Source organism: Phasianus colchicus, chromosome 3, assembly GCF_987193195.1.
Source record: "Phasianus colchicus chromosome 3, bPhaCol1.hap1.1, whole genome shotgun sequence".
In the NCBI taxonomy this organism is placed as follows: domain Eukaryota; kingdom Metazoa; phylum Chordata; class Aves; order Galliformes; family Phasianidae; genus Phasianus; species Phasianus colchicus.
In genome coordinates, this window is record NC_143438.1 from 40630837 (window position 1) to 40656204 (window position 25368).

A 25368-nucleotide genomic window follows, 5' to 3' on the forward strand; every position below is an offset into this window, starting at 1 on the left:
ACTTGTTTATTTCAGTTTGTGCAATGTTCACGTTTTTTTCTATGAAGTTAACCCAGTCACAATTGCTACTGTTATTAAAGTACATGTTAAAAGAACCAATTAAAACAAAAAAAAAACAAAAAAAAACAAAACAAAACTGTGGAAGTATTACAGAGTGAAGGTTTTTTATTACAGAGAAATCAGGTCTGTGGTATGACTCAGACTGGTATTTTAGCTTGGCTCTGTTTTAAATATGATGACATGATGTCTTAAACACAAATGATGTTGTTTCTTCCTCTTATTAAATGCACCTTCTAATTGCTTGACCTTTCTATGTTCTGCATGTTCTCAACATTGTAGATGCATGCGCTACACAACAACATTGTGGATACTGGGCAAAAACATCCTACCAAATGAAGAAAAGGAACTGGCTGACAATCAACATAAGCCCAGGATAAGACTAAGATGGAAGAGAGAAAACATCTCCAACACAATGCAAGGCAGGTAATAGTATCATACAGGCTGGAAAAGACTATGATGATCATCTAGTCCAGCTGTCAACCTATCACCAATATTGCCCACTAAATAATGTCACTCAGTGCCACATCTACTGCTTCTTGAACATCTCCAGGGACAATGACTCCACCACTTTCCCAGGCAGCCTCTTCCAGAGCCTCACCACTCTTTCTGAGATTTTCTCTAAACTCATCCTGAACCTTCCCTGTCACAAACTTGAGGCAATTCCCTCTCATTCTATCACCTTTATCTGGGGGAAGAGGTCAACCCCCACCTCGCCACAACCTCCTTTCAGGTCGTTGTTGAGGACAATAACACCTCCCCTGTGCCTCCTCTTCTCTAGACTGATAATGCCAATTCCTTCAGTCACTCCTCATAAGACTTGTTTGCCAGACCCTTAATAGCTTAGATTCCTTTCTTTGGACATGCTCCAGGGTCTCAATGTCTTTCTCTTAGTGAGGAACTCCTGCAAACCAGCTCAGGTGGGAGCTGCCTTGAAGAAGTTCTTGGTTTCTGCATATGAGGACAGGTGGTTTTGTTATTTCAGAAACCACCTATAATTATTTAATGCTACTAATTTCCTCCAGCTTTTAGAAAGACAAAGCTGCTGTGTGCATCTTAAAACACACTGGATTCTTGTCTAGGGCTTCATGTGAATCATTTCTTACTCCTAGTTCATCTATAAATAGATCGTTGTAATACTTGTTCATGCTCAACAGAGTAGCAGCCAGTGCTTTTGGGTTCTTTAATAAAAGGGATCCCCATCACAAATTGATACATGATTTTTAAGAAACTTGTGGGTATGTGCTGTTATGGAGTTCATGTTCTTGACAGTTTACTGTCTTTGCAATATGAAGCTTCTGAAGATCAGATGTACTTTATGTGGATTCCTAACAAATTTATGCTTATTTTAGGGTTACGTTATGGCATACAATTGTTTTTCTCCCTATTCCCTTTCTCAAATATTCCTGAAGCCTTGGCAGCAAATACTGATGTCAGTTAATTACTTCCTCAAATATTCCTACTTGTCAGGTAACATTTTTCTTCCATCACTTATTTCTGAAAAAGTGTAAGTTTATTAAGTGTAAGTTTAAAGTGAACTCCATTATTAATTAGGTGGACACCTTATAAATAAGGTAATCAAATGAATACAATTATAAGGCTAGTGCAGTAGAGTGAACTTTAGGGCTGTGTACTGACATGTCCCTAGGCTGAGTAGCTAAAGTATCTTTTAACCACTGTAGTTGTCTCAGTATCCCACTGGATGACACTTTCACCAAAACACTTTAATCATATTTGTATTCTGATTCTTCCCTTTATCCCTTGTTCAGCTGCCATTTTGTACTCCTTTTTCTTGAAAGGATGTCTTAGCTACTCGATTGCTGTGACTTCACTCTTGTGTTCAAATATATTAATGATGCTGTGAGACTACATCAGTGCTGTTCACAGGTGATCCTTGATGTTCACAGGTGATCCTTCTATGATTGCGATGCTCTCTTCTTCAATTCTTGCTCTTTCCTAGTGGCATAATCGGCAATTGAAAGCAATGAAGATTCCTGAGCCATAGCAGGCACACCACTTGACTTTTTCAATGCTTAGCATGTCATTCTATCATAATGCATGTCATATATTTTTGAAACTATTACAAAAGACAAGTTCATTTCATTCTATGGTAAGTAGCAATTACTCCATGTATTAAGAAATCCTCTCAAAACCATAAATTTATAGATACTTGTACAGAGCCAAGATGTTTAAAGAAATTTAATACCACTTCCTGAAATTAAGCTATTTAGACTAAAACCTCATTAATGTTCTATTAATTTGTAGAATTTCCAGGCCTGCATCGAGCCTACTGCCTTCTTTGCGCATTTCAGGAGGCTGTTGGATGTATAATAAAAAAACTGTAGTGGTGTGGAGAGGACAGCTTGCATGAAGGGAAAGACATGGAAGCAAAGAGAAAAAGCATGCTGTCCTGGGACTAATGGACTGTTGGCGTTAGCTTGGTGCTCCTTGCTGCTGGGCAGGGAGGGAAGCTGTTTCTGTTTAGGAGGAGACTCAGCTCCCTGAGAAGTCAGCAATTAGGGCACATCAGCTATTTAGAGAGGCCATAAGACGGGTGGCAAAACCTTTCTGTAATGCATATCACTATTTCCTGTTAGCGTTCAGCCTCCCACAGCCCTTTCTTTAGGTCAGTGGCATGTTGTCTCGATGATCTTGCTCCAAATCATTTGATGCAAGGCTTGGAAGGCAAGAGAGATAAAAACAGACTGAGAGCACCTAGATGGCTAGTATGCTATGATTTTTTACCTTGTTAAAGATTCTTACTCTAGGCACTTAGGACTCAGGCTTGAGTGAGAGGACCAACCAGTTTCATTGCTGTGAGCTGGCAGTAGCAATTGGATGCCTTTGCAAGTACAGGTAGGCAGGAGCCTGGGCATCTGGGAGACTGATATTGGGCTGGGTATCTGTATAGTGATTCTTCAGAGACAGATAGGCACCAAAACAGCTTCAAGGATCCAAGCAAGCATACTTACTACAGTTAGTGACTCATGTCCATACAGAAAGTGTTCAGCTTCTGATTCAGTGTTTTATTATTTTAAACTCTTAATTAAATGTCTTTGAACCTACAGGTGCAACAACTTAGTGAAGCTTATTTGTTTTCTTTTATTTGTCACAGGCTTTCATTTACCAAAAAGATGTAGGTAGGCAATTGAACTACTAGAGGTATTTGAGGGGATTTTAGTATATTTTTGGAAACTGTAACCTGCTTTGGACATTTTCTACTTATAGGCCTGGGACTACCATTTTGTCATCTGAAAAGAAGCATCAAGATCAGTTCTCCTGGTAAATAGACCATAGTATAGTTATATATTTTAAAGTAGATCCTCAGTGAAGGACTGGACAACTTCTATTCCTATTTTACTGGTTGATTTAAAATTGATTATGTGTTTACATCTCCATCATGTTGTAATATAACTAAATAATTTCTTATGGAATAGTATTGGTTTTTTTGTTGTTGTTGTTAAACGACAAATATTAATAAAAAGATATTTGGTATCGTTATAACAGTTTTGAGATACGTACTTTTTCATGATTAATGAAATAAATATTAAAGATTCTCATATATTTTCATAGCTGCCAGTAAAATAGCCAAACATTTACACATTTCAAATATGAGGACATTGACTATTATATTCACCTACTAATGAATCCGTCATAATAATTTCAACAACTCCTGTCCAGAACAACTGCTGGTTCACAGATTCTTTGCTGTAGTTTCTATGAAATTATCTCACTATATGTGAGCTTAACTTATGCTTACTTAGTTGTTTCATGGTAAGTTAGGCTGTTTCATTCTGAAGGAACTGACTAGAATCCAGGCAGTAACCCAATCACCAACCTTCAGTCATTCTGTAATTTTCCTATCAATTAATTGTTCTTGGTTTTGTTGTTGTTGTTGTTTTTAAATCCAAATGAGCATAACTTCATCTGGGGGGATTTTAGTAGTATCTCATGGATTTAATTCTCAGAGTGAAAGGCATAAGAAGGATAAGAAACAATTGTTACAAATGTTTTAGTAGAGGAAATTTACATCCATCTCTCCTATTTGTCTTCATCACTGAGTAAGCAGAGAGAATAGTCTTGTTTTGTATTCTTGTATTAAATATGTCTGGGATGTAAATAAAACAATTTACTTTGTATCAAAATATGTAAATGTTTTCTGTTCATGAAAGCTCTTGGAAAACCTCAGATGCTTTTCAGAACTTTTGGGGAAGGAAGGAGTAAAGGAACAAGCTGAGAAACTGTCTGTGTGCTTTCACGTAAATATGCACAAAGTATAAATAAATTCTGTAGCTTTTAGATTAAACTTTAATGTCCACTTCAAAAACATTTAATGCAGCTCCTCTGTTTCTTTTACAGTTTGCTTGAAAAGTTTGCAACCGTTTATTACACTGTGATCTCCACTTAGGGGTAGAGTAGAGTACCCAGACTTTCTGGAAGCTGGGATTTTTGTTTATATTATAATAAAAATGTCCACTAGAGGTTTAATAAAGAAAGTTTAAATTCAGCTTGAGTCCAGTGTTCTTCACTGTTTTCCTCTGGGTGTCTGAAGGTGTCTGGCTATTAGGTGCTGTGACTTATGGGAACTGTGAATGGTTAAAAATTATGGCTTGTGTTGAAATGTGTTCAGAATCACCCTGGTCTTGAAATATTTTTGAGACACTCCAAGTTGAGAGATTTTGAGAGTTCCATGCTACAGGTGAAGTACCAAGATCTCTCCTTCCCTTCAGCCACAGGACTCTCCCTAATAATGCTGGAAGTGAAAATGAATCATTTATGAGCATCAGTAGACACATGGGTGGGGCCTCTTTGTAAACTGGTATTTTGTTGATGCAATAAGTGTGACAGCCTTTTAGTTGTGAATATAAATGTTACTGAGAGGAAATTAGGTTGGTTCGCAGAGGAGATCAGACGGACTTTTCAGTGCTTCTTGCTGAGGAGCAGGTACCTCTGACACTGCTGTGCTTCAGATACCAGTACATGTAGAAGGAAAATGGAAGGTGAGTGCTTCAAAACTTTACTATCACTTGACTCAGGACTGAGAATGGAAATAATTAAATAGTGAGGTGTGGGTATATAATAAAGAGTTACCTACTGCTGCTATGGAATCAAGCCAAGAAAATACGGCTTAGTCTTTTTTATTTGAGAACTTAGAAAGAAAAGAGCAACTGCTGGGAAAAGAAGAAGAAGAAAAAAAAACAACTCCCCTTTTTCCTAAAATAGAAAATCTATTAAAAAAAAAAAAAAAAAGTAAAAGATTATGGAGAAAAATTAGTGAAACAGCCATCTCTGAGGATGAAAAATAATATATTTTACTTCCAGAATGAAATACAAAGTTCTAGTTTCCACTACTCTTGTGCTAGGATCGACTATTTCACAAAGTTTACCTGAAGTACAATTTCTGGAATTAATGTCAAATGTGAATTGATAGAGAGAACTGGGTGTGACTGGTATTAAGGGTAGGGTTTCTATCATAGAACGAAAACCTATAGAAGATATGAAACAGATTAGCCTTTAGTATTTTCTCTGAGCTGACTTTGCTAAAGAAGGCTTCTTTGTGATCCATTTGTGATAATTAACTCTGATAAGTAACCTGTGGGCTGACTTTAGACAACATCCTTGGGAAACATGTAATATCTCAGCTCCCTGATGTTCCAGTTTATCTGGATTTGTGAGTCAATGAAATGTAGTTGTCTTGTTCTATAAAACCCTCCAGAGGATAGGTGAGGATCTATTAGGTTCTTTCAGTCAGCATTCGTGACCACAGGAATTCATCATGTGTGCTGTAAGCACTTCTAATCTTTTCTGTTCAACCAGAACACTTTGCTAATTAGACAACTCTCAATAAGATATAAGATTTTTAGTGATTCTGTTACTCTTTGCTGAAGAGCTAAGTGACCAATTCAGTATCAAAGTCAGTGGTGAATTAAATATTTAATGATTTTGTTTCAAATTAAAAAAAAACAATATTTTTTCTCCCCAGACCTTCCTTCTCCAATTTATTTTAATTATGATTTACTTCAGGATGTGATGCTGATAAATCCCACTGGATTGTATTAGAAGTACCCATGTCCCATGGGCTTAGCTTTAAGTCATCTTGTATGTGAATACACCCTTGATTCCATGTGGGAAAAATGAGTTTCCCCTAGATAACAACAGGCTGTTCAACTTAGTGCCAATTTACCTAGAAAAGTTAGTTTGATTGTTCCGCAACTTCAGCAGACCAAACTCTACCTTTCAGAATTAAAATAGTATCCAAGTCTTTGTAGTTCAGTGAGCTCAATTTTCAAAACTGCTGAGAATTTTTGGTTTCCTTTGTCTCCAATTAGACTGAAGCATTTTTGAAAATCACATGTTCTATGTAAATAAGTAAAAACAAATGTTGCCACCCATCCTTCTGGCACCAGATCACAATTACCCCTAGGAAATGACTGATATCCAGAAAGAATGCCTGAGATGGCTGATACAAGATTTTTGTCAAGAGAATCTCAGCATTTGAGATAGGCTGTCAGTGATTTTTAAAAACCCTAAATTGTGAATATCTCCTTCTCCATTCATTTCCTCAAAGATTGTCTTGATTTGGGTAATAAAATGAGTGTGTCCAAACTTTTTATGATTCAGAGAAACATAGATAGATACATATACATATGCATGCCCATTCAATATTATTTGAAACTTGGGGATGATATTTATTCATATTTTTTCATAATTGATTTGGAGTGCCATTTAAGCTTTCAAACACATGCATTTCTGATTTTCATTTATTCACTTTATTATTTTATTATTTGTATAAATGTCAACTCTCAATTGATGGCATGCAAAAAAAAGTTTGCTGTTTAGCTGTGGTTGAAATATAATATCAATTCTATTTTAGAAGGCGGGATATTGTCATTTAGTGAGACTATTACGATACAAAACCAATCTTTTGAGTAGAGATACAAAAAGTGTCTTTTGACATTAGTTATTTATAAAGTGCAGAGGTGCTATAGAAAAGAAGTGAAACTTGTAGCACAGCTTTATAAATCAAAGCATTATACAAGTTTCTACCTGCGAGCAAAGGAAGCAGTGAACTTCTAAGGACACTTTTATGAATGTGTATCTCGTTATATAGTTTTGCAGAGTTGCTGAAATTTGAACAAACTCTTTACTGTTTTTTTTTTTGTTTTGTTTTATCAAAGCTATTATCTCTTTCATCTTTATCTCCTGTTTCACATAATCTTGACCTCACCTTGTGGTGAGGTCATCATCAGATCACCTCACTTGTCATTTTTTTCCTTTATGTTTCTTCCTCCATCTTGCAGTCATTGAACTTGGAGATGTTGACCTGAACTGTCCTTCCAACTGCCAAATTCATAACACCCATTTCTTCGGAACTGACAGACAAATAATAAGGAGAGGGCAAGCCTTCAACTTCTATGCAAGTTTCCATAATCGGGAATGGGATGACTCTGTGGATCAGGCTACTTTCACCGTGGAGACAGGTAGTCACTTCCAAAATCTCTGTAGGTTTTCTCAGTCATTTTCTGTTATGTTATATTTACCATAGTCTTCAGTGATAAATACTATCTGCTCATTCACCTTCTGTTTGATCAGCTGCCTGTCCTCTAGCTCCAGCAGTACTTCTACCGTGTAAAGTTTTCTCACTCTACAAGAAAGTGACAAGTGAAAAAGAAATCCATGCTTGGGAGTTTTGCATTGCAAATGATTGCTAAACAAATTACTTCTCTTTTACATGTGCTTTGTTTACCCTGATTGAAGTTGTTTTTATTTGCCTGAAAAGGTCTCAGATCCTGCGAGTCAAATGAGACGAAATGCACCTTCCCAATGGGCAGATGTTTAGATCAAACCTGCTGGAGTGCTTCCTACAAAACTCATCAGCCAAAATGTATCAACATCAGTGTGTTCCCTCCCTCCAATGCCTGCCTTGGCCGTTATATTCTCAATATGCAAATCACTTCTTGTGGTCACACATACCAGCGATGTCTTGGAGATTTTTATGTCCTTTTTAACCCTTGGTGTGCAGGTGAGAAATCCTGTGATATTGAGGTAGTTTTAAGAAAAATGCTAATGCTGAGTAAAAAAGCTGAAAGTATGAATTACTTAAGTAGTGAATAACGGATAGAGTCACAGAAAGTATATGAAACAGAGAGCAATTTACTTTTCTGTGTTGTTGTTGTTTTTTTTTCCCCTCCTGAATGTTCAAAGTTGTCTGAAGCCAGTGTTTTGATTTAGCTTCTTAGTGGCAGCAGAGATGTAGTATAATTTTGTTTTCTCCACTTTTACAATAGCTTGGCAGGAAAGGAGGCAATATGTACAAACTAAAACAAAGGAAGTTCCACCAGGAAACACTTTTTACTGTGCGGGTGACTGAAGTATTGAGATAGGTTGCTCAGAGAGGCTGTAAAGTCTCCCTCCATGGAGATATTCAAAAGCCATTTGGGCATGGTTTTAGGTAACTAGCTCTACCTGTCCCTTGTTAAGCAGAGAGTTGGTCCAGATAATTTCCAGAGATCCCTTGCAATCTCACTGACTCTGTGATTCTCTGAAATCTGAGATATCACCACACAATTATACAATACAGATATGAATGAAATTCTGTAAGTCCAATCTGAGTGGCAACAAACTATGGAATTTGTAGAACCTTGCCAAAATAATTACATGGCAAATATTTATACTGTCCATTGATTTGATCAGAATTACATACCCAACTCTAACTGCACAGTGCTTTACTCCTAGGACTGCTTAGTATGAAGAAAATTTACACGCTGTGTTTTGGGTGTATCACAGAAGAGTGAAATCTAATAAAGGGAAAATAAAGAAGTAAACAAAAATGGATTTAACAGGATTTAAAATATATGCTGAAAATAAATAGAAAAAGAAAAAAAGAAAGAAAGAAAGTGAAATAGATATAGAAGAGCTAAAAAAGAACCTATTGTCTGATAGCTCTTGCATTTTTTCCAGATGACCCTGTATACCTGGACAATCAGGCCCAAAGAGAAGAATATATTCTCAATGAACATGGCATACTGTACGAAGGAGTTCATAAGCATATTACCTCTAGACCATGGCACTTTGGACAGGTACATTTTTAAGATTTGTTCAGAAGCAGCCATCCACATATATGCAAATGAAATGTTATCTATATTTTTTCAGATATATATGCTATGTTTTCTGCAAATTGTTGCTGTAGGCACAACAACTGCAAGGATGCCTTGAAAAAAGAGAAGCAGAAGATTGTGCATGTGAATGAAAAATGATTCCATTAATTAAAAATAAGCAAAACTAGTATGATTTTTAAAAGAGATTATATTTGAAATTCCTTCAAAGATTTGATTTTAGAAGATGATACTGGAAAGGAGAAGACAAAACCTGCAATACTGAAGACCAGAAATATACCTTTTCAATGTTAGAATATCATGTCTATCTTAACTTCTCTTTTGGCAGTTTGAAGATGGGATTCTGGACATCTGCTTGAAGATTTTAGACATGGGTGCAAGTTATCATCATGGTTCTGATCGAGACCATTGTTGGCGCAATGACCCTGTGCATGTCAGCATGGTGGTAAACCACATGGTAAGAGCTATCAGTGCAAGATCTCTGAATAGATACGATCGCACTGCATTTTTCTTTTTAATAGAAAGATAAATGGCACTATAATCTAACACAGCAAGGAAAATCCTTTTTTTTGTACTTAAATGCACAGGAAAAATTAACTTGCAACATTGATTTTCAATATTTCTGTGAGATGCTTAGAGTATGAAGAGATGGCCCAGTACTTGAAAAGACTGCCTTTCTTTTCTCTCTATAGATAAGCAGCCATACCACTAACAGTATCATGAAGATTCCAGAAAACAATGATTACCTGAAGGGAACAAAACCATTTTCCTGGAATGGAAGTGTCCCTATTCTTCAGCAGTGGTACAATGGTAGATGCAGACCTGTCAGATACGGGTACTGTGGGTCTCTTGCTTCAGTAATGTGCACAGGTATATTTCAGCCTGCTTTTACCTATCTATCTAAAATGGGAGAAAGAAACTGGATCAGAAAACTCTGATCCCAAAAACTACTGCAAGCATATTACTCAAAAATGTTTTACTAGAAATGAAATTGAGTATTTTATCTTCCTTTGATATGGAATGTCTGCCTTCATAGTGTTTATTATAAACTTGCTGCTTTCCTATAAACTGTGAAGATCAAAAAAAAACCGGTACTGTCTATTCTTGGATCCTTATGCAAAGTAACTCTCCCTGCTGCATCTTTTATTAAAACATGGAGCAAATACAGCTTCATGGAAGCAAAAATTTATCCTTTGAAGAGGCTTGAGGAATGACTAAAAACACAAATTATGAACAAGAATAAGATCTTTACCAATGCCTCCTACAAAACATAAAAGCAGTAACCTACAGTCTTTTTATGCTACAAATGAGGAGGCAACAGTAAGCTATATGATAAAGATGAAAAAAAAAATTAAAACATTATACTATTTGCTTATTGAACCTGTTTCTGCGATGAAGAAAATTAGGTTGATGCAAATCTATAAACGCTACACTCTCTTTGTCATAGGTATGGACATTTTTACTGGTGTTTTATTAATGCAGGATCTCAAATTATTTCTGAATTTACAGCAGTGTTTGTTTGTTTGTTTGTTTGTTTTTTAAATCTGGAAGAGTAACAAGCCATTCCTTCCTGGTAGGCTCTTTTAAAATTACTTTTCAGACATTAAAAAGATGTTTTGAAAACAAAATCACTACATCAAATATTACCTCATATACATTGTGTACATATACATTGCCATATACGATGGCAAAGTAGAATATGGGAGAATCATTTATAAAATAAGTAAAGGACATTATTATTTATAATGACTTATGAAGACTTTTTTCCTTGCAGTGATGAGGTGTTTGGGAATTCCAAGCCGTGTTGTCACGAACTTCTGTTTTCCATGCTCAAATGAGAATCCTCTTGGTATCAATGAGATTTTTGACTGTACAGGAAAAAACCTCTGTGGCAAGGACAAGCTATGGTAAGTAAGAAATAAATAATAAGCTCCTTTTGGTTTTGTCATAAACTAAATGATAGAAAGACTAGTGTAAATCTAGCAGTTTGGAGTATTTATTTTTTTGTAGCATAGCTGATCATTTCTTATCAGTGCATTTCGAAAGCTTGCAATTACTGAAGAGGCACTCTTTTGAGAATTGATGCTATCTGCTTATACTTTCAGTTGAAACAAGAAACCATCTCTCTTAGCTGTAAAAATACAAAATAGATCATGAAATGGAAATTGTTATCATTAGTCACAATCACTTAGTTGAAATTTAATTGTCTTTCTGAGGTTTCTTATTATGGATTGCTTCATTCTTGTTAACGTTTTGATTCATGTTCATGTAACTACAACATTATAATTCAGCTCAACAGTATTCTTTTCACCCTTGGCCTGCATGTTCATAGTTTTAACTGCACTAGAATTTTGCTTGTATCTAAGTTTCATCCATAAGAACTTTCAATGTTTTTTTTCTTTTTTTGACCTTTTCCACGTGAAAAAGATAAGATCAAACTGAAATGCCAAAGCAGTGAGGATCCCATTGTAGCAGTTAAATCTTAAGGATTTGTTCTTTGTTAATGTATTAAAAAGCCTACAGCATGTGCTTTTTCTCTAAAGAATCAGGTGGAAAACAATAGGAAAATAGACTAGTTAAACAAAAGAACTGTGCTGATACATTGTAAAAAGAAAAGAAAAAAAAGAAAAAGGCTATATGAAGCTTGTTTTGCAAGCAGATCTGCAGGTTCTTGGTACAAATTTTCATTCTTAGGTATATAAAGAAAAGCAAATAACTCCTGTCCCTGATGTCATTAATAGCGCTAAGGCAGAACTATTAATTTGCTTAGAAGATTTTCTCTGATGTGGTTTTCTTCCATAGCAAAGGATTGAAAATAATTACCCTAGAGATGATTTTAACCCTATGTTCCTACATTCTATAGGCGGTACCACTGCTGGAATGAATCCTGGATGGCTCGTAGAGATCTAAATCAATGCTGTGGTGATTGGCAGTGTCTGGATCCAACACCTTTGGAAACAGGCAGAGGTAACTGAACATTTGCTATAATTGTCAGCTTTTCATCAGCTTATATTTCTGAGTTTCTGTACCATTCAAGTTACATCCTGTTATAATATTATTATTTGCTGGCTTAGGCTCAGCTTGCAGTGGTCCTACTTGGGTTCGAAGCATCAGAGAAGGAGACCTGGACTTGGACTACGATGGTCATTACATGTTTTCTCGACTGAACTCAAACTATGCTGGATGGCTTTCTCAAAACAATGCCAAAAAAACTAAAGTTTTCTGTGACGCTTGGCCATGTGGACAACAACTAATCACCAAGAGTGTTGGCAGTGAGCAATTTGAAGACATCACTGGGAATTACAAGTATGAGCTAGGTATGATGAAATGTCATTGATGGGGTTAGAGAATATTTATAATGCTAATCAAAATTATTAATGTAATTTGTACTATGTTAAAATGACTAGAGCTATCTAAAACGATTTATTTATTTATTAACATATTGAGAAAGTGGAAGATGTCTTTCTCTTCATACAATATCTAAGCATATTTAGATGAATAAAACAAAACAAATAGCAGTTGCTTCCATTTAATTCCATTCCTCTTGTGCCCATGCTTTGGTCTCACCTGTATTCTAGTTTTGAGTATTAGTGGATTTTAGATAATCTAAAAGACTTAGATTCTTTTAAATCAGGATTAACTTATTCCTTGTTGCCTCTTGCACTACCTCTATCAGGAATTATGCCCATGCTAAATTCACGTATTATAACGGTATCCTACTGTTATTACTTTTGTCCACGGATTACTGATTTTCGTTTTCCAATTGTAGGGAAGAGTTCAACCAGAAAATTGCTGGCAGAAATGTAGAGCAGATATGATTGTAAAAGCACAAGTTCTGTTTTATGAGAAAGGAACAAGAAACCGCACTTGATAATGTCTGTATTGGAATGGTGTATTTCATGTTTTGAAGGAGATGGTAGCATTTCATACTTACTGTAGCACTTACAAAGAGATAACCTTTGAATTTTGCACTCTGCATTTCGAGATTTACATTGTTGTTTTGAAATGTAGCGAATGAAAGTACAATACATTTTATGATTTTTTTTCTGAAATATTTACGTAGGCCATTCCAAAAGTAATGCCTTCTACTTAATTCCATGGAAACTACAACAGATACAAAGAGCACAATAACACTGTTTGAGAGAGCAAGTCCTCAGCTACAAAACTCTGCTTTTAAACATATTCACCACCATTAGCTATGCATTTTCACCATTAATGAACAAGACCCTGCATGCCATACTTGTAAAAATATGTGTGGATGTCTGGAATGCGTCTGGAACTTGCTGTTGCCACTGCTGAAACGTGTCCCCACCAGCTCACTGTGCACATATCCACTGTTTGGTCTCCACAAACACTGAATGTCAACGGGTGCCATTTTTTCCCAAATTGAGGAATTCAATGACACAGCTTTGCTTCATACGCACTTGCATGTCAGGCGCCATTTTTTTTTTTTTTTTGGACTGCCCTTCAGCTGCCATTTGTCCCATGGCAACAAAATATGACAGGATATTGGTGGAAAGGTTCAACCTCTGCTGCCATACCACAACATCCACCTGTGACACTGTGGGCTAACATCATAAAACAGGAGGCATTACTTTCGGAGGCCTTCAATTCTTCCATGAACTCAGACTACTGTATTTTGTGGTTTTATTTTCTGTTTCATTTTTTTCTGTGCCAAACTACTACATTATGTTTCAGGAAAGAGGAGGAATAAATTTAATTATATTTATGATTTAGGCAGATATGACTTCCACTAGGCTCATTATCATATATCTCTATCAACAGGTTCTGTGAAAAGCAAAGAAGCCTATTATCGAGCTTACAGAAGAATTCACCCAGGGTACTGCAATGCTTCCAACTGTCATATAGACAGAGAGTTATCATCTCTGAAAAACCCATTTTTGAGTGATAGTGGTATTAACACGAGGCTAAAGATGGCTAACTGCCCGATGTATGGTGAAGATGTCCAACTGCACTGGTTGCTTGAAAATTTGCGTAGTGAACCCAAAAACCTGAAGTTTAATTTGTGTGCACAGATAATAACATACAATGGTTGCCCAATGGATCAGTTTTGGAAAGATAGTGTGACCGTTGCATTAGGTCCAAGGGAAGGTAAGAAGGTAGATTTGTCTACTGTACTTCTGTCCTCTCTTCTTTTCTGGAGACAGATAGCTTCTTTTGAAGGTTAGTGTAGACTTCTAAATGCTGGTAAGAAACTAAATTAATATGCTATTAAATACTGACGGCCAAATTGTCTTAGAGCAATCAATTATGAATAACTACTACAGAGTAACAGGCTAATTGTAGTCCTTGCCTAATTACTCAAGGTTTAAAGATACCGATGATCATTTAAAAAATATTTTATGTTCAAATCTAGATTATATATTCAACACAAAAATGAAGTTGTATTTATAATAGGTTTATCATAAACAGGGACTTGGATCTTGACAATATTTGAGGTCCATTCCAACCCAAGGCATTCTATGATTTATAGATTTCCTTTGGCCAGAAGATATTAGCCAGAGTAAAACATGTAATTTGAGCACTGGATTGATTATTTACATACACACTGGATGCTGGGGAGTGCAAAGTTATGACACAGCATAAGCAGTTGTTTCAACAGTTATCTCTTCTTTTTCACAATGAAGAAAGACCCCTTTACTTAAGTCACTTATCACTATAAGAAGTTTTGTTCCTGATACTTATATTCTCCTTTATCAACCTCTAATTTGCCTGTATTGCAATTATTGCTTTAAGAATGACCTTGGAATTAAAGTTCCAAAATTTAAATAAATAAACATCTCCTTGTAACTGCACTAGTATAGTTATAATAATTAAAAAGAGTGTAGCTAATTGATGAAAGCAGCAATGTATCATCCTAAGCCAGGAAAATTTACGTCTGATTTCAAAAATCCTGTGACATCTCAGCTTTTAATTAAACTATTGTCATTGCTACTTAAACTTTATGAGTAAGGAAAGTACAAATATTAGACAAATTATTAATAATAATAATAATCTTTTTCTGCAGTGAAAAAAATTCCACTGTGTGTATCGTATAGTCAATATGGACCTTACCTCAGTGATCACAACATTATGAAGGTGGTTGCTGTCTCAGATTCAGAGTGTGGAGAAGTTCTGATGGTGAGCAGGGATATCGTAATCAACAGGCCACCTGTTATTGTTAAGGTAAAAAGCTTTAATTGTGAGCTCTGTGACCTAAGGAACGTTTAGGGATTTTTATTATCCACTTCCTAGGTATAATGCAGAGAAATTTGGAATTTTCTTGGTTCTTTTGTTTTTTTAGCAGGATCATTGTGATTTTATATTAACTTAGAGTGATGCCTAGAGAAAGAAGGGGGAATAATCTCTGCTTTTGTTCTCGTTTATTTTACTTCATGCTAGTTTTTTTTAGGATGTGTATATCTATATCTATATATTTTTTTCTTTTAACTAGCTATTGAGCCAGCCCAGGCTGAAAGTACCATGTACAGCAGAGATTTCCTTCTGCAATCCTCTCCAGGAAGATATGAAGAACTGCATAATGACTTTAGAAGGCTGCGGTTTATTCAAAGAGCCAATGACCATTGAGTAAGATCATAAATTATTTAAACTGGGGCAATATTAAGAGTTGACTGAGGTCTGTTAGGTCAGCAGATTTTTGAGGAAGATGACAGTTCTTATATTTTTTTTGTGTGTAGGACCTGAACATGAGTATATGCTCCGTACTACTTTGAGATTCCATTAGCAACCTCACTTCTCTTGAAATGAATGGAGTATTTATAGTTAGTTCATTTTAACTACAGTTTATTCTATGCAAGTTAAAAATTTCTATCTGAAGGGGAATGCACTGTTTTCTTCATGAGCAATTTTAGCTATGTACCCCAGCCCTTATAATACCACTGAGTTTACAAAGAATTCCTCTAAATATTCATGAACTCACATCATATACGTAAACAATTAGAAAAAGACAGTGAAAAATAGCAATGTGCATTCTAAGCTCACAACATGTTAATCACAGGAAACTGCAAATTTCCAGTATGCTCTAGCGTCCCAGGAAGAGGAGCTGTTCATTAATATGCATTGCTCTTCTTCATGACAAGGACAACTGACAGAAGTATGACTAGTTTCAAGGGGAAGCAATTAGAAATTCTTCTCACTGAATGATAATGAACTCAATGCCACAGAGCTCCCTGATCCAGCTTAGATGACTGGAAGAGGGAAGAAGCAAATACATCTTTGAGGTAGAAGGATACTATGTTTTTGAAGAATTTAAGAAATTTACGTATTCACAGAGTATAATGAATGGGATTACAGCTCCAGAACTGATTATGGGAGTTTTCCATGGGTAGAAGTAACCAATCCCATTTTGAGACAGAAGGAAATGGCTACTGCTTTATTCAGAATGATTTTTGGGGAGCAAGGCAAGAAGAGCAAATCAGAGCTAATAATGTGAGGTTATCTTCAAGCGCTTCAGGTCTCTGAGCTTCCTAGGACCCTAATTCTTTTCCTCCTGTTGGTGCAGTTTGGGAACGCTGGCTTCCAATCAGCAGGCACGGACCATCGTGGAGTTCACACCATACAGGTTGGGCAGCCACCGGCTCCTAGCCAACCTTGGATGCCACAAGTTTGCCTACTGCAAAGGATGTGCCAAGGCTGAAGTGTGTAACCACGTGGCGCAGAACGGCTCCCTGCCTGTGAACCAGAATGGATCACTGCCGGTCTGTGAGAATGGGTCCCTGCCTGTTAATAGCACTGGGGTGGCCCCTGCAGGGGACCCTGGGCTCAACTCCACATGTGAATACATATGTATCCCTGTGTGCAACCCAAACTGCAATCCTGGGGGACCACCTGTGTTCGACTTTGTGTACCTTCCTGCAGGCCATCCCTTATGCAACTCCATTGGCAATCCAGGCTTCAACCCAAACTTCAGTGCTATGTTTGACTCTGGGTGTGATCCTGGCATCCATGTTATATGTGAGACCGTGCCTCCTGCTACATGTACCCAGATGCCTCCAACAGTATACAGCTCCATGCCTGTCACAACATCCAACCCTGCAGGCCCCCCTATGCCTCATGTGGTGTTTGAGACGGGGTCTGCTCCTACACACCAGCCTGGAGGTGGAGGGGGGCCTATGCCTTATTCTGTCTCTGTCCCAGCAAACAATGCGGTGAGTGCCCTGTTGACCCACTTCATGGCTGGCTCCAGTCCTACCACAGCAACCCAAGGGATTCCCACCCATCTGCCATCACACCCTGTGTGCTCTCCAGTCGCCCATGCTGTCAGCAGTTCCATGCCACCGCCAGCAGCCATTACAGTGCCTGCGGCATCACTCTCTCATGTTGTTTGTGGCTCTGCACCCTCTCCCATTGCCCAGCCTGTCTGCGGCTCTATAGCCACCCTACCACCCCAGCCCCTGAGCACCCCAGTAACCCATGCTGTGTGCTCCCCAGCCCCTTGCCCTGCAGCTTCACCACTGCCCCGTGCTGCACGTAGCTCTACCCCTGCAGGGCTGCACCTGGCAGGCTCCCCTGCCCCCCGTCCTGTGGGACCCCCAGCAGCCCACTCACTGTGCTCCCCAGCCTCCCGTCCTGTGGGACCCCCAGCAGCCCACTCACTGTGCTCCCCTGCCTCCATCTCAGTGGGAGCTACAGGAGTCCGCTCTGCGAGCTCACCAACCCCTTGCCCTGAAGACTCATCAGCTACCTGCTACACGTCCCCCCCAACTCCTCAGCCTCTGGCAGCTGCCACTGCCCGCTCCCTCTGCAACCCTGCTTCTCACTCCGTCTCCCGGATTGTTTGCACCCCGGGGTCTCGCTCTGTCTGTGGCCCTCAGTGGGGACCTTCCTGTAACACCACCACTACCACCACCACCCGCTCAGGCTCTCTGTCTGTGTGGCCTCCAACTTCCCGCTCAACATGGAACCTCACAGGACGCTCGGGCTACATCCCCTTCTCCCGCGGCTCCTACAACACACTCTCAGGCCCTCCCTATAGCTCCTTGTCTCGATCCTTCAACACTTTGTCCCGCTCAGCCTACAATACCCTGCCCCGCTCTACCTCTCCCTCTGCCTATGCTACCCTGCCGCGCTCCACCTCGCGCCCAACTGGAAGTGCTCTGACCCACTCCAGGGCCCAAATCCCTTGGAGCCCCAACAGGAGCACTCTCTCTTACTTCAAACGTAAATATCTGTAATTGAGAGCAACCTGCTGGGGAAGAACCAAAGCGAGTGAACTACAGCCTGCACACAGGTGCTTTGACAAAAGGTTAGAAAAAGGATGATGGAGAGCTGCCTGCATAGTCCTGAATATTTATCCATGCAGTTGAGATGTGTTGGAAAGCAGGCTGCTAGCCAACAGCCAAGAGGTGCATTTGATGCAATGTCCGTTTGCCTTGAGATATGGTCCGGTGGAATTGACAAATGAATGTGCTCTCCCCTGGAACCTTAGTGACAACAGTAGCACATTGCAGGTAATCAGACTAGATTGCTCAGTCAGGCTCTTTTATATATGATCTGCTTTCACTCTCTCTCTTCTTGATTTCCTGCACTATGTATTTCTCAGGTCTCCCTGGGCTACAGCCCTCTTAGCAAATCTGTCTCCCTGCATAAGATGCACTTTCCTTAGTTCTCCTATCACAGCAATAGTTGCAGAGCCACCTGCCCTACACCCCTTGGCCCTCCAGTCCTGATATTGTCTTGACTGAGGTCAGTTCTGTATGCACTCAAACTTCCTCAGTTTTGAGGTAATAAACCAACTAAATTGTAGCAAATCAATCTAAGTGCTCAAGAAAAGGGAAAAAAAAAAAAAAAAAAAAAAAGGCAATTATAATAGATCTGGTATTACTATTCTATATATATTACTGGTTCAGTATCAGGAAGAAAGGCCAGAGTAGAAAAACTCAACGAATGTCTAATGTCTAATGCCAATTTATTGGCTTTCACAGCTGTTTTTTGTACAGCATATCTCAAATTTTTCTCTTATACACTGCAGCATTTAAGCTCATGGGAAATTCTCTAATTTCAAGCCTGTGCTTTCATTATTCAATACAGCTGGGGAACTTTTGTTGACAGACTGAAATTAGAGAAGGAGGCATCCTTTCTTTCCTACAGCCAGCCCTCCCAAATGAACAATTAAATGAAAGAAAATGTATTAGAACTTCTTTGGTTAATTGGTATGATTTCAATGCTAACCTTCTCTCACTTTCTCTAGAATCAAAATAACATACTGTCATAAAAGAACTGTCCCCAAATTTTACGTTCCCTTTGTCTGTTCCTCACAAGAGCTTTGGGTTTGCTGACACATCTCCCATTCCTCCACTGTTTTCCTCTAGTGCTCCTCCATTATTTTTAGTAGCAAGCGTTGGTGGGGTCTTCTGGTAAAATAATTTTGCTGGTGCTGTAGAATTTTCACTAATGTAGCAACAGTATCTCAGTAGTACCACTGTAGTTCACACACCTATGCTTCGTGATGAGATTGAGCTATGGGAATTTTGAAAAGACGTCGTGTCAAATGCTAGCTATGAATGTATCAGCTGTTTCAATTACTTAATAATTCTGAGTATGGTAGAGGTCTTTGCCTGGATACTGTAGTGCAATGGTCACAGTCCTGTAACTTGTTTTTTACTCAATTTCTTTTGCTGACAATACATTTGCCTGACAATAAAAATAGAAATTTAGAAAGAAAAAAAAAATAATGTAATTGTCGTCTTGTTGTTTGGTTGCTTTTTGTTTTGTTGTTGTTTTCTTGTAAAATCTTTTCAGACTTGAGGGAAAATTTTTCCAGATGCACTTCAGAGTGAAATCTTCTTTCCACTCTGTGTCCTTTTTCTTCATGTGAAGTCCGAAATCAAGTCTGCAAAATAGGTTCTGAAGTTAAAAGAAATTCTTATTTTACCTTAAATTCTCATTGTGGTATTTAGAGAAAAAAAAAAACAAAACAAACAAAACAAAACAGCCTTATTCAGTAAAACTTTCAGCTTTTAGATTTTCCCTTTGCTTTCATGATTTGCAAAACTTGTCATCCACAGTAGTGCCAAACTGAACAAAACAAGGTGTAAGAGATTGATTTTTCATGCTGATAGTAATTTGAAATGACATCATTATGGAATACCATTTCACATTTGTTTTCCTAGTCATGTTTTGATGATCTTTAAGGTCTTTTCCAACCTGAGCAACTCTGTGATTCTACGATTCTTGTTTTTCTCATTTATAAGAAGGAGCATGAATCCATGTGCCAGGAATTCCAAAGATTTGTTCCCAACGTTTCAATGTCACTAGAGTCTTCAATGTTTATAAACCTTACTCCCCAACCCTTTTTGCTATACATGCCAAACCACATTGTTTTTGAAAATATAGCAAGTTCATTATAACTAGAGCCACAGAAGATAACAGAAATCCTTCAAAGTTCAAAATGATTCTAATACTTACAAAATTATCTACAGTGTGTTAGTAATAGGCTTTAGTCTCCCAGGAAAGTCAATTTCACTGCTACATTCGATTCAGGGAAAGAACAAACAAACAAACAAACAAAATATACCAAAAACTATATACCAATAACTTCTGCAATGCAATCTGGTAGATAAAGCTCTAATGAATAGGAAGCATGATAGCTACCATCCTCAGATATTGAATACGATAAGAATAGTTTTCAAATATTCAGGAGAACATTTCTAATTTTAAACTCAATTCAGATGTGTTTTATTTAAATGCTTGAGCAAAATTTATTCACTTGTTTTTAGGCCAGTGTAGATGAAAAAAATGCTATTTCCTACACATCATTGTAGTTGCCCCATTTATGTTTTAGGAGTACTGGAATTTATTTTTGTGCAAAATTAAAGTAGGCTTGTACATCTTGAGTTTGATAATTTTCAATTTTCAATACTAACAGTTCATTAGACTTTTACAAATCTTTTTATTCTTTCTTTTTTAAGATGAGAAGTTATGAAGATTTAGCTGTAAGTTAACTGTTTCAAACTTTAAATGCTTAACGTTTATGCCTTTTTTGACATTTGCTGGTGACAAACCATAAAATGCCTGAGTGAAATGTGATTTATTTTTATATATTCCATTACTTGCAAGAAAAATATTGAAATTTATAAATCAATGAACCAATTTCCTACTGAGCATTAGTTATAGACATAAATCAAACTTGACATATTGTATCAGATAAGAAGATTAAATTAGGGAAACACTATATTCATTTCACTTAGTGCTAAAAGCAAACAAAATCTTTTAGAATATATATGCCATAAAGTGTATAAAAATATACAAATGAAAGATGTTGATGAGGAAAAGATGTGAGAATATTCAAAATGCAAAAGAAAGTAAAGTTTTTTAATTTTCTTTTTGTTAAGCAGCAATTTCATGTCATCTACAGTATATTTCCATTATATTTGAATTTCCAAAGCTCTATATTTTTATATTGCATATGGAGAAATGTTTTCATAAGGGAAAGTCTATGAATCTTTAAAGATCTTCCTTTATAATAGAAGGGAATCCTACAGGAATACAAGTTCTTTGCTTCTTTTGATGTCTCAAATGGGAGGAATTACTTCCACATCTTTGTATATTCTTCCTTGTTAAAGCTTTTGAATTTTTTGATTTTAAATGGCAAGCTATGTTATGTTATAAATGCACATTTATGCTCATTTGTATTGGATAATTATCTGGTTCAGTGACTAACATTGGAATAAGTTGTGCAAAGGAGACCCATGCAGAACTGAAAACTGTTCCAAACCCAAGGATCAAATCCGGTGCACATTTACAGCTGAAGCCTTCATTGCAATTCTGTTGCTTTTTTATAGTAATATAGTTTGCTACCACATTCCTTTGGATTTTTAATCTACCTCTTAGTTATGCTAACTGGCCACACCTAACAAACTTTTCAACTAATCTTTTTTTTTTTTTCTTCTGTTCTCTTTACTTGAAAAAAGTTGGATTTGATGGCTCTCAGTAGATTGCATTGGCTCTTTGAACAATCTGTACTTTTGCACATATTCATTTCCAGCCATCACATATCTAAACTACCCATGTCCCTAAGACTCATATTTATTACAAATGTTCTATCAAGGCTACTTTGTTTGAATAAAGAACATTCACTTATAAGTATGAATCATATGAATCAGTTACAAAAATTAATAAGATTAAATAATATCTAGAAAGCTAGGAGTTATCTGGAAAGAAAGGAAGACCTTTACTGTGTAAAGAAATGTTATCACTATGCACCATTTCCTTTCAGAAAATCTCTTCTGTGATTCTGGTGTTCTCTGATTACTTGTTCTGAATATTAAATCCTAAAATTTTATTCAAGCTATGACAGTATTTCATGTTAACTTTAGACTAATTAGAAATATATAAATGTTGATGTTTGAGATAAATATTACCACAAATCCTTGCTGCTTCAATATATTAAAATACGCCAGTGAACCCAATCCATCATCCACAGCAGTCTCTGAGTCTATAGCTCAGACAGAGGATATTAACCCTGACCTACAAATACTCTATAATTCTGGCTCAGCTAAATGTAGCCTCTTCATCTTCTAATTTTTGCTTATCTTCTAATTTCATTTTGACCTTTTTTGGCCTTATTCCTTTTCCGTGGAGGTGGAAAAATTAGAATAGGTAGAAGCTGCTCAGATGCAAACATCATCAAAATCATTGCAGCAGCTTTCAGCAGACATTTCAATCTCTAATAGGGAATTCTGCCTTCAGAGCACACACATTATAACAGAGAGAATGCTGAGGTTTTTGTAATGATCTTGTTCCTTTCCTTTAGGTGATCTCAGTTGATTATAAAATAGCATGAGTCATTAGGGGTCCCAACTGAACATTAGCAGAATACTAACACACATATTTCTGCATTGCTGATGAAGGCCATTTGCCAAGGACAATCCCAGTACAGAAGGAATGATAAACAGGCTTTACTGAGATATGATCTATAACAACTTTATAGAGAAACTCAGGTACAGTGGACTCAAATACTATAGATCAAGTACGAATGAGATGTAGAAGGATTATCCAGTACACAATGCAAAAACTGGGCATTAAATGCCCAAAATAACAATTTTGATTTTTATGTATTCAGCTTAATCCTGGAAAGATCCAAACTCTGAAGAATCTTTACCATTTCTTTATAAATCTCAAGATGCCTAGATTGATCCTAGAGTGCTCTTTAAGCCAAATCAAGGCTCAGAAACCAGCTATTCACTGCTGTGTTCAGAATATGGATAACAGAAGCAGAGCCATAAAATTTTGAAGTGGATTTTATTTGCATTTTATTTATTGTTTAATATTTACATATAACGTGAAGTCCAAGCTCAGTTCTAAGCTAGACTCAAATTCTAGGAATTGTATGCACAACTAATTAAATGGTTTACCAACAAGTTAAAGGATTCACTTTCCCTGATTTTTTTTTCAGCTGTAAAAGAAGGGTGCTACTTTTTATCTTCATCTTTACAAAATGGACAGTCAGACTGACAGGAAACACCTGCCTGTCTGTCTTGGGAGAGCATTTCTGGGAATGAAGGACACAGTCATCTTCAATAAGAAAAGAATTAAATAGGAAACAACTTCTTGATGGAGATGTTCCAAACGATTTATGATGATTGTACTTTAAAAGAAAAGTTTAGCCTTGTTCTGCTGATTCTCCAAAGAATGGATGCTACTTTTCCTCTGAGGGAGGTGCATAATCCCCATAGCATAGATTTGTTACACATGCTGTTTTGCTAAATGTTTTCTTCTTGTCTCTGTCTAGACAGGTGAGTCCATACAGTTCTGGCTAGCTGCCAGCACTTGCTGGTTCCTAATCTGGGTCAGCAACACACTCAATTTCAATGTAGCATCATGTTCTTGATGTAGGGTGTGACTGGGGTGGGGGGGAAACTCACAACCATTAGTTACTACTTTATAATGTAAAAATACTTTTTACCCAAAAAAAAAAAAAAAAAAAAAAAAAAAAAGGCATAATCTGTGACTTTCTTGTTCAACACTTCCTGTAGCTACTAGTTGTGAATTTTTTTTTCTATAATTCCCGTAAAACACATTCCTGAGAAGAGTAACAAGTAAGTTTATATAATTTACTTTTTTTATTTTTTATTATTTTTGTATTGGGGAAAAAGATCAGGTTTTTGTTTATTCAACTTTGTAGTATGAGATAACTGAGAAATTCACATAGTACAAATGAAGTTACACAAGGGAGATTGTCCAAATCTCTCATCATGGATTGGTTTATCTACTGAACATTTTCCTTATAAGCCATGGCAACTCCGAAATGATGAAACTATCACCTATCCTGTTATGAAGATGGCAAACTTGATATCAACCTGAACGGGAGTCAGCAGCATGGCTTTCCCACTAAGAATGTTAATGGCATTCTTGGCTGCATTCGTCAAAGTGTGAAAATCTTCCACTCAGTATTGTTGAGGTCACAGCTGGAGTACTGTGCCCAGTTCTGAGTCCCCTAGTACATGATTCTGTGAAGAGGTTGTCTACTAGAAGATTTAGTTTGTAAGTATGAACCTTTTTTCAGTCATCTTTAGATGTAATATTTAGCTTTCCAATCTTGGCTAAGTTCTATAAAGTGGATGGGAAAATCATTGTGAAAAATATCTGCTGGGTATTGTCTTTCTGAATGAAATTGTTTTTACATCTAAAAGTATTTCCATCTGCATAAAATGTAAAATCCAGTAGAAAACTGTTAAATAAGTATAAAAATCCTCCACAGTAGCATTCTGCAGTCATTCAGTCAGTGTAGAATAGTCTCAGTACAGACTGCCACCAGGTTCCTTCTTCTCCAAGGGTCTTGTTACTGCCACAGCTAAAGGATGAACATAAACACGTATTATGATGACTTTATGTAGAGCACAGAAAAAAATTTATGGATAATTACTTTAAAATATTTGGGAATCTGTGTTTAAGCTGATGTAGTAGAAGTATTTTGGTAATATGGAGTGCTAATTATCTAACTTCTTTTATTTCTCCTGGCTATTTGTTGTTTCAGTAGAACAAATTCAAATGATTTAAATGAAGTAGAACAATGCTGCTGATAGTACTAATGAAAGTAACATAAAACATTGTCCTCCATCTTAGGATGCAAGTAGGAATAACCCCAAATTTGACAAGCTATACTTAGCACAAATAGACTGCTTTGTATTAATTGAAAAAATTGAAGAGGCAAACTTAATTTCTATTGCAAATA

The 25368-nt window shown here is 37.0% G+C and overlaps 1 protein-coding gene across 1 annotated transcript; it reads left to right on the top strand.

Moving 5' to 3' along the window:
- Positions 1-5050: 5050 nt before the first annotated feature.
- On the top strand, positions 5051-18367 carry LOC149918530 (protein-glutamine gamma-glutamyltransferase 5-like). The gene is made up of 13 exons (XM_090138293.1): positions 5051-5057; positions 7308-7538; positions 7838-8080; positions 9019-9137; positions 9502-9630; positions 9866-10043; positions 10948-11080; positions 12037-12140; positions 12248-12490; positions 13959-14285; positions 15202-15359; positions 15628-15761; positions 16696-18367. Exons 1-13 carry the CDS (start codon positions 5051-5053, stop codon positions 18365-18367), a joined length of 3678 nt encoding a protein of 1225 aa, XP_089994419.1.
- The last annotated feature ends 7001 nt before the right edge of the window (positions 18368-25368 follow it).

What these genes read in the sequence shown, in the direction of transcription:
- LOC149918530 (XM_090138293.1), top strand. An exon ending in GGCCACCTGTTATTGTTAAG is followed by an intron (nt 15,360 to 15,627) that starts GTAAAAAGCTTT and finishes TCTTTTAACTAG; the next exon opens with CTATTGAGCCAGCCCAGGCT. An exon ending in AAAGAGCCAATGACCATTGA is followed by an intron (nt 15,762 to 16,695) that starts GTAAGATCATAA and finishes CTGTTGGTGCAG; the next exon opens with TTTGGGAACGCTGGCTTCCA.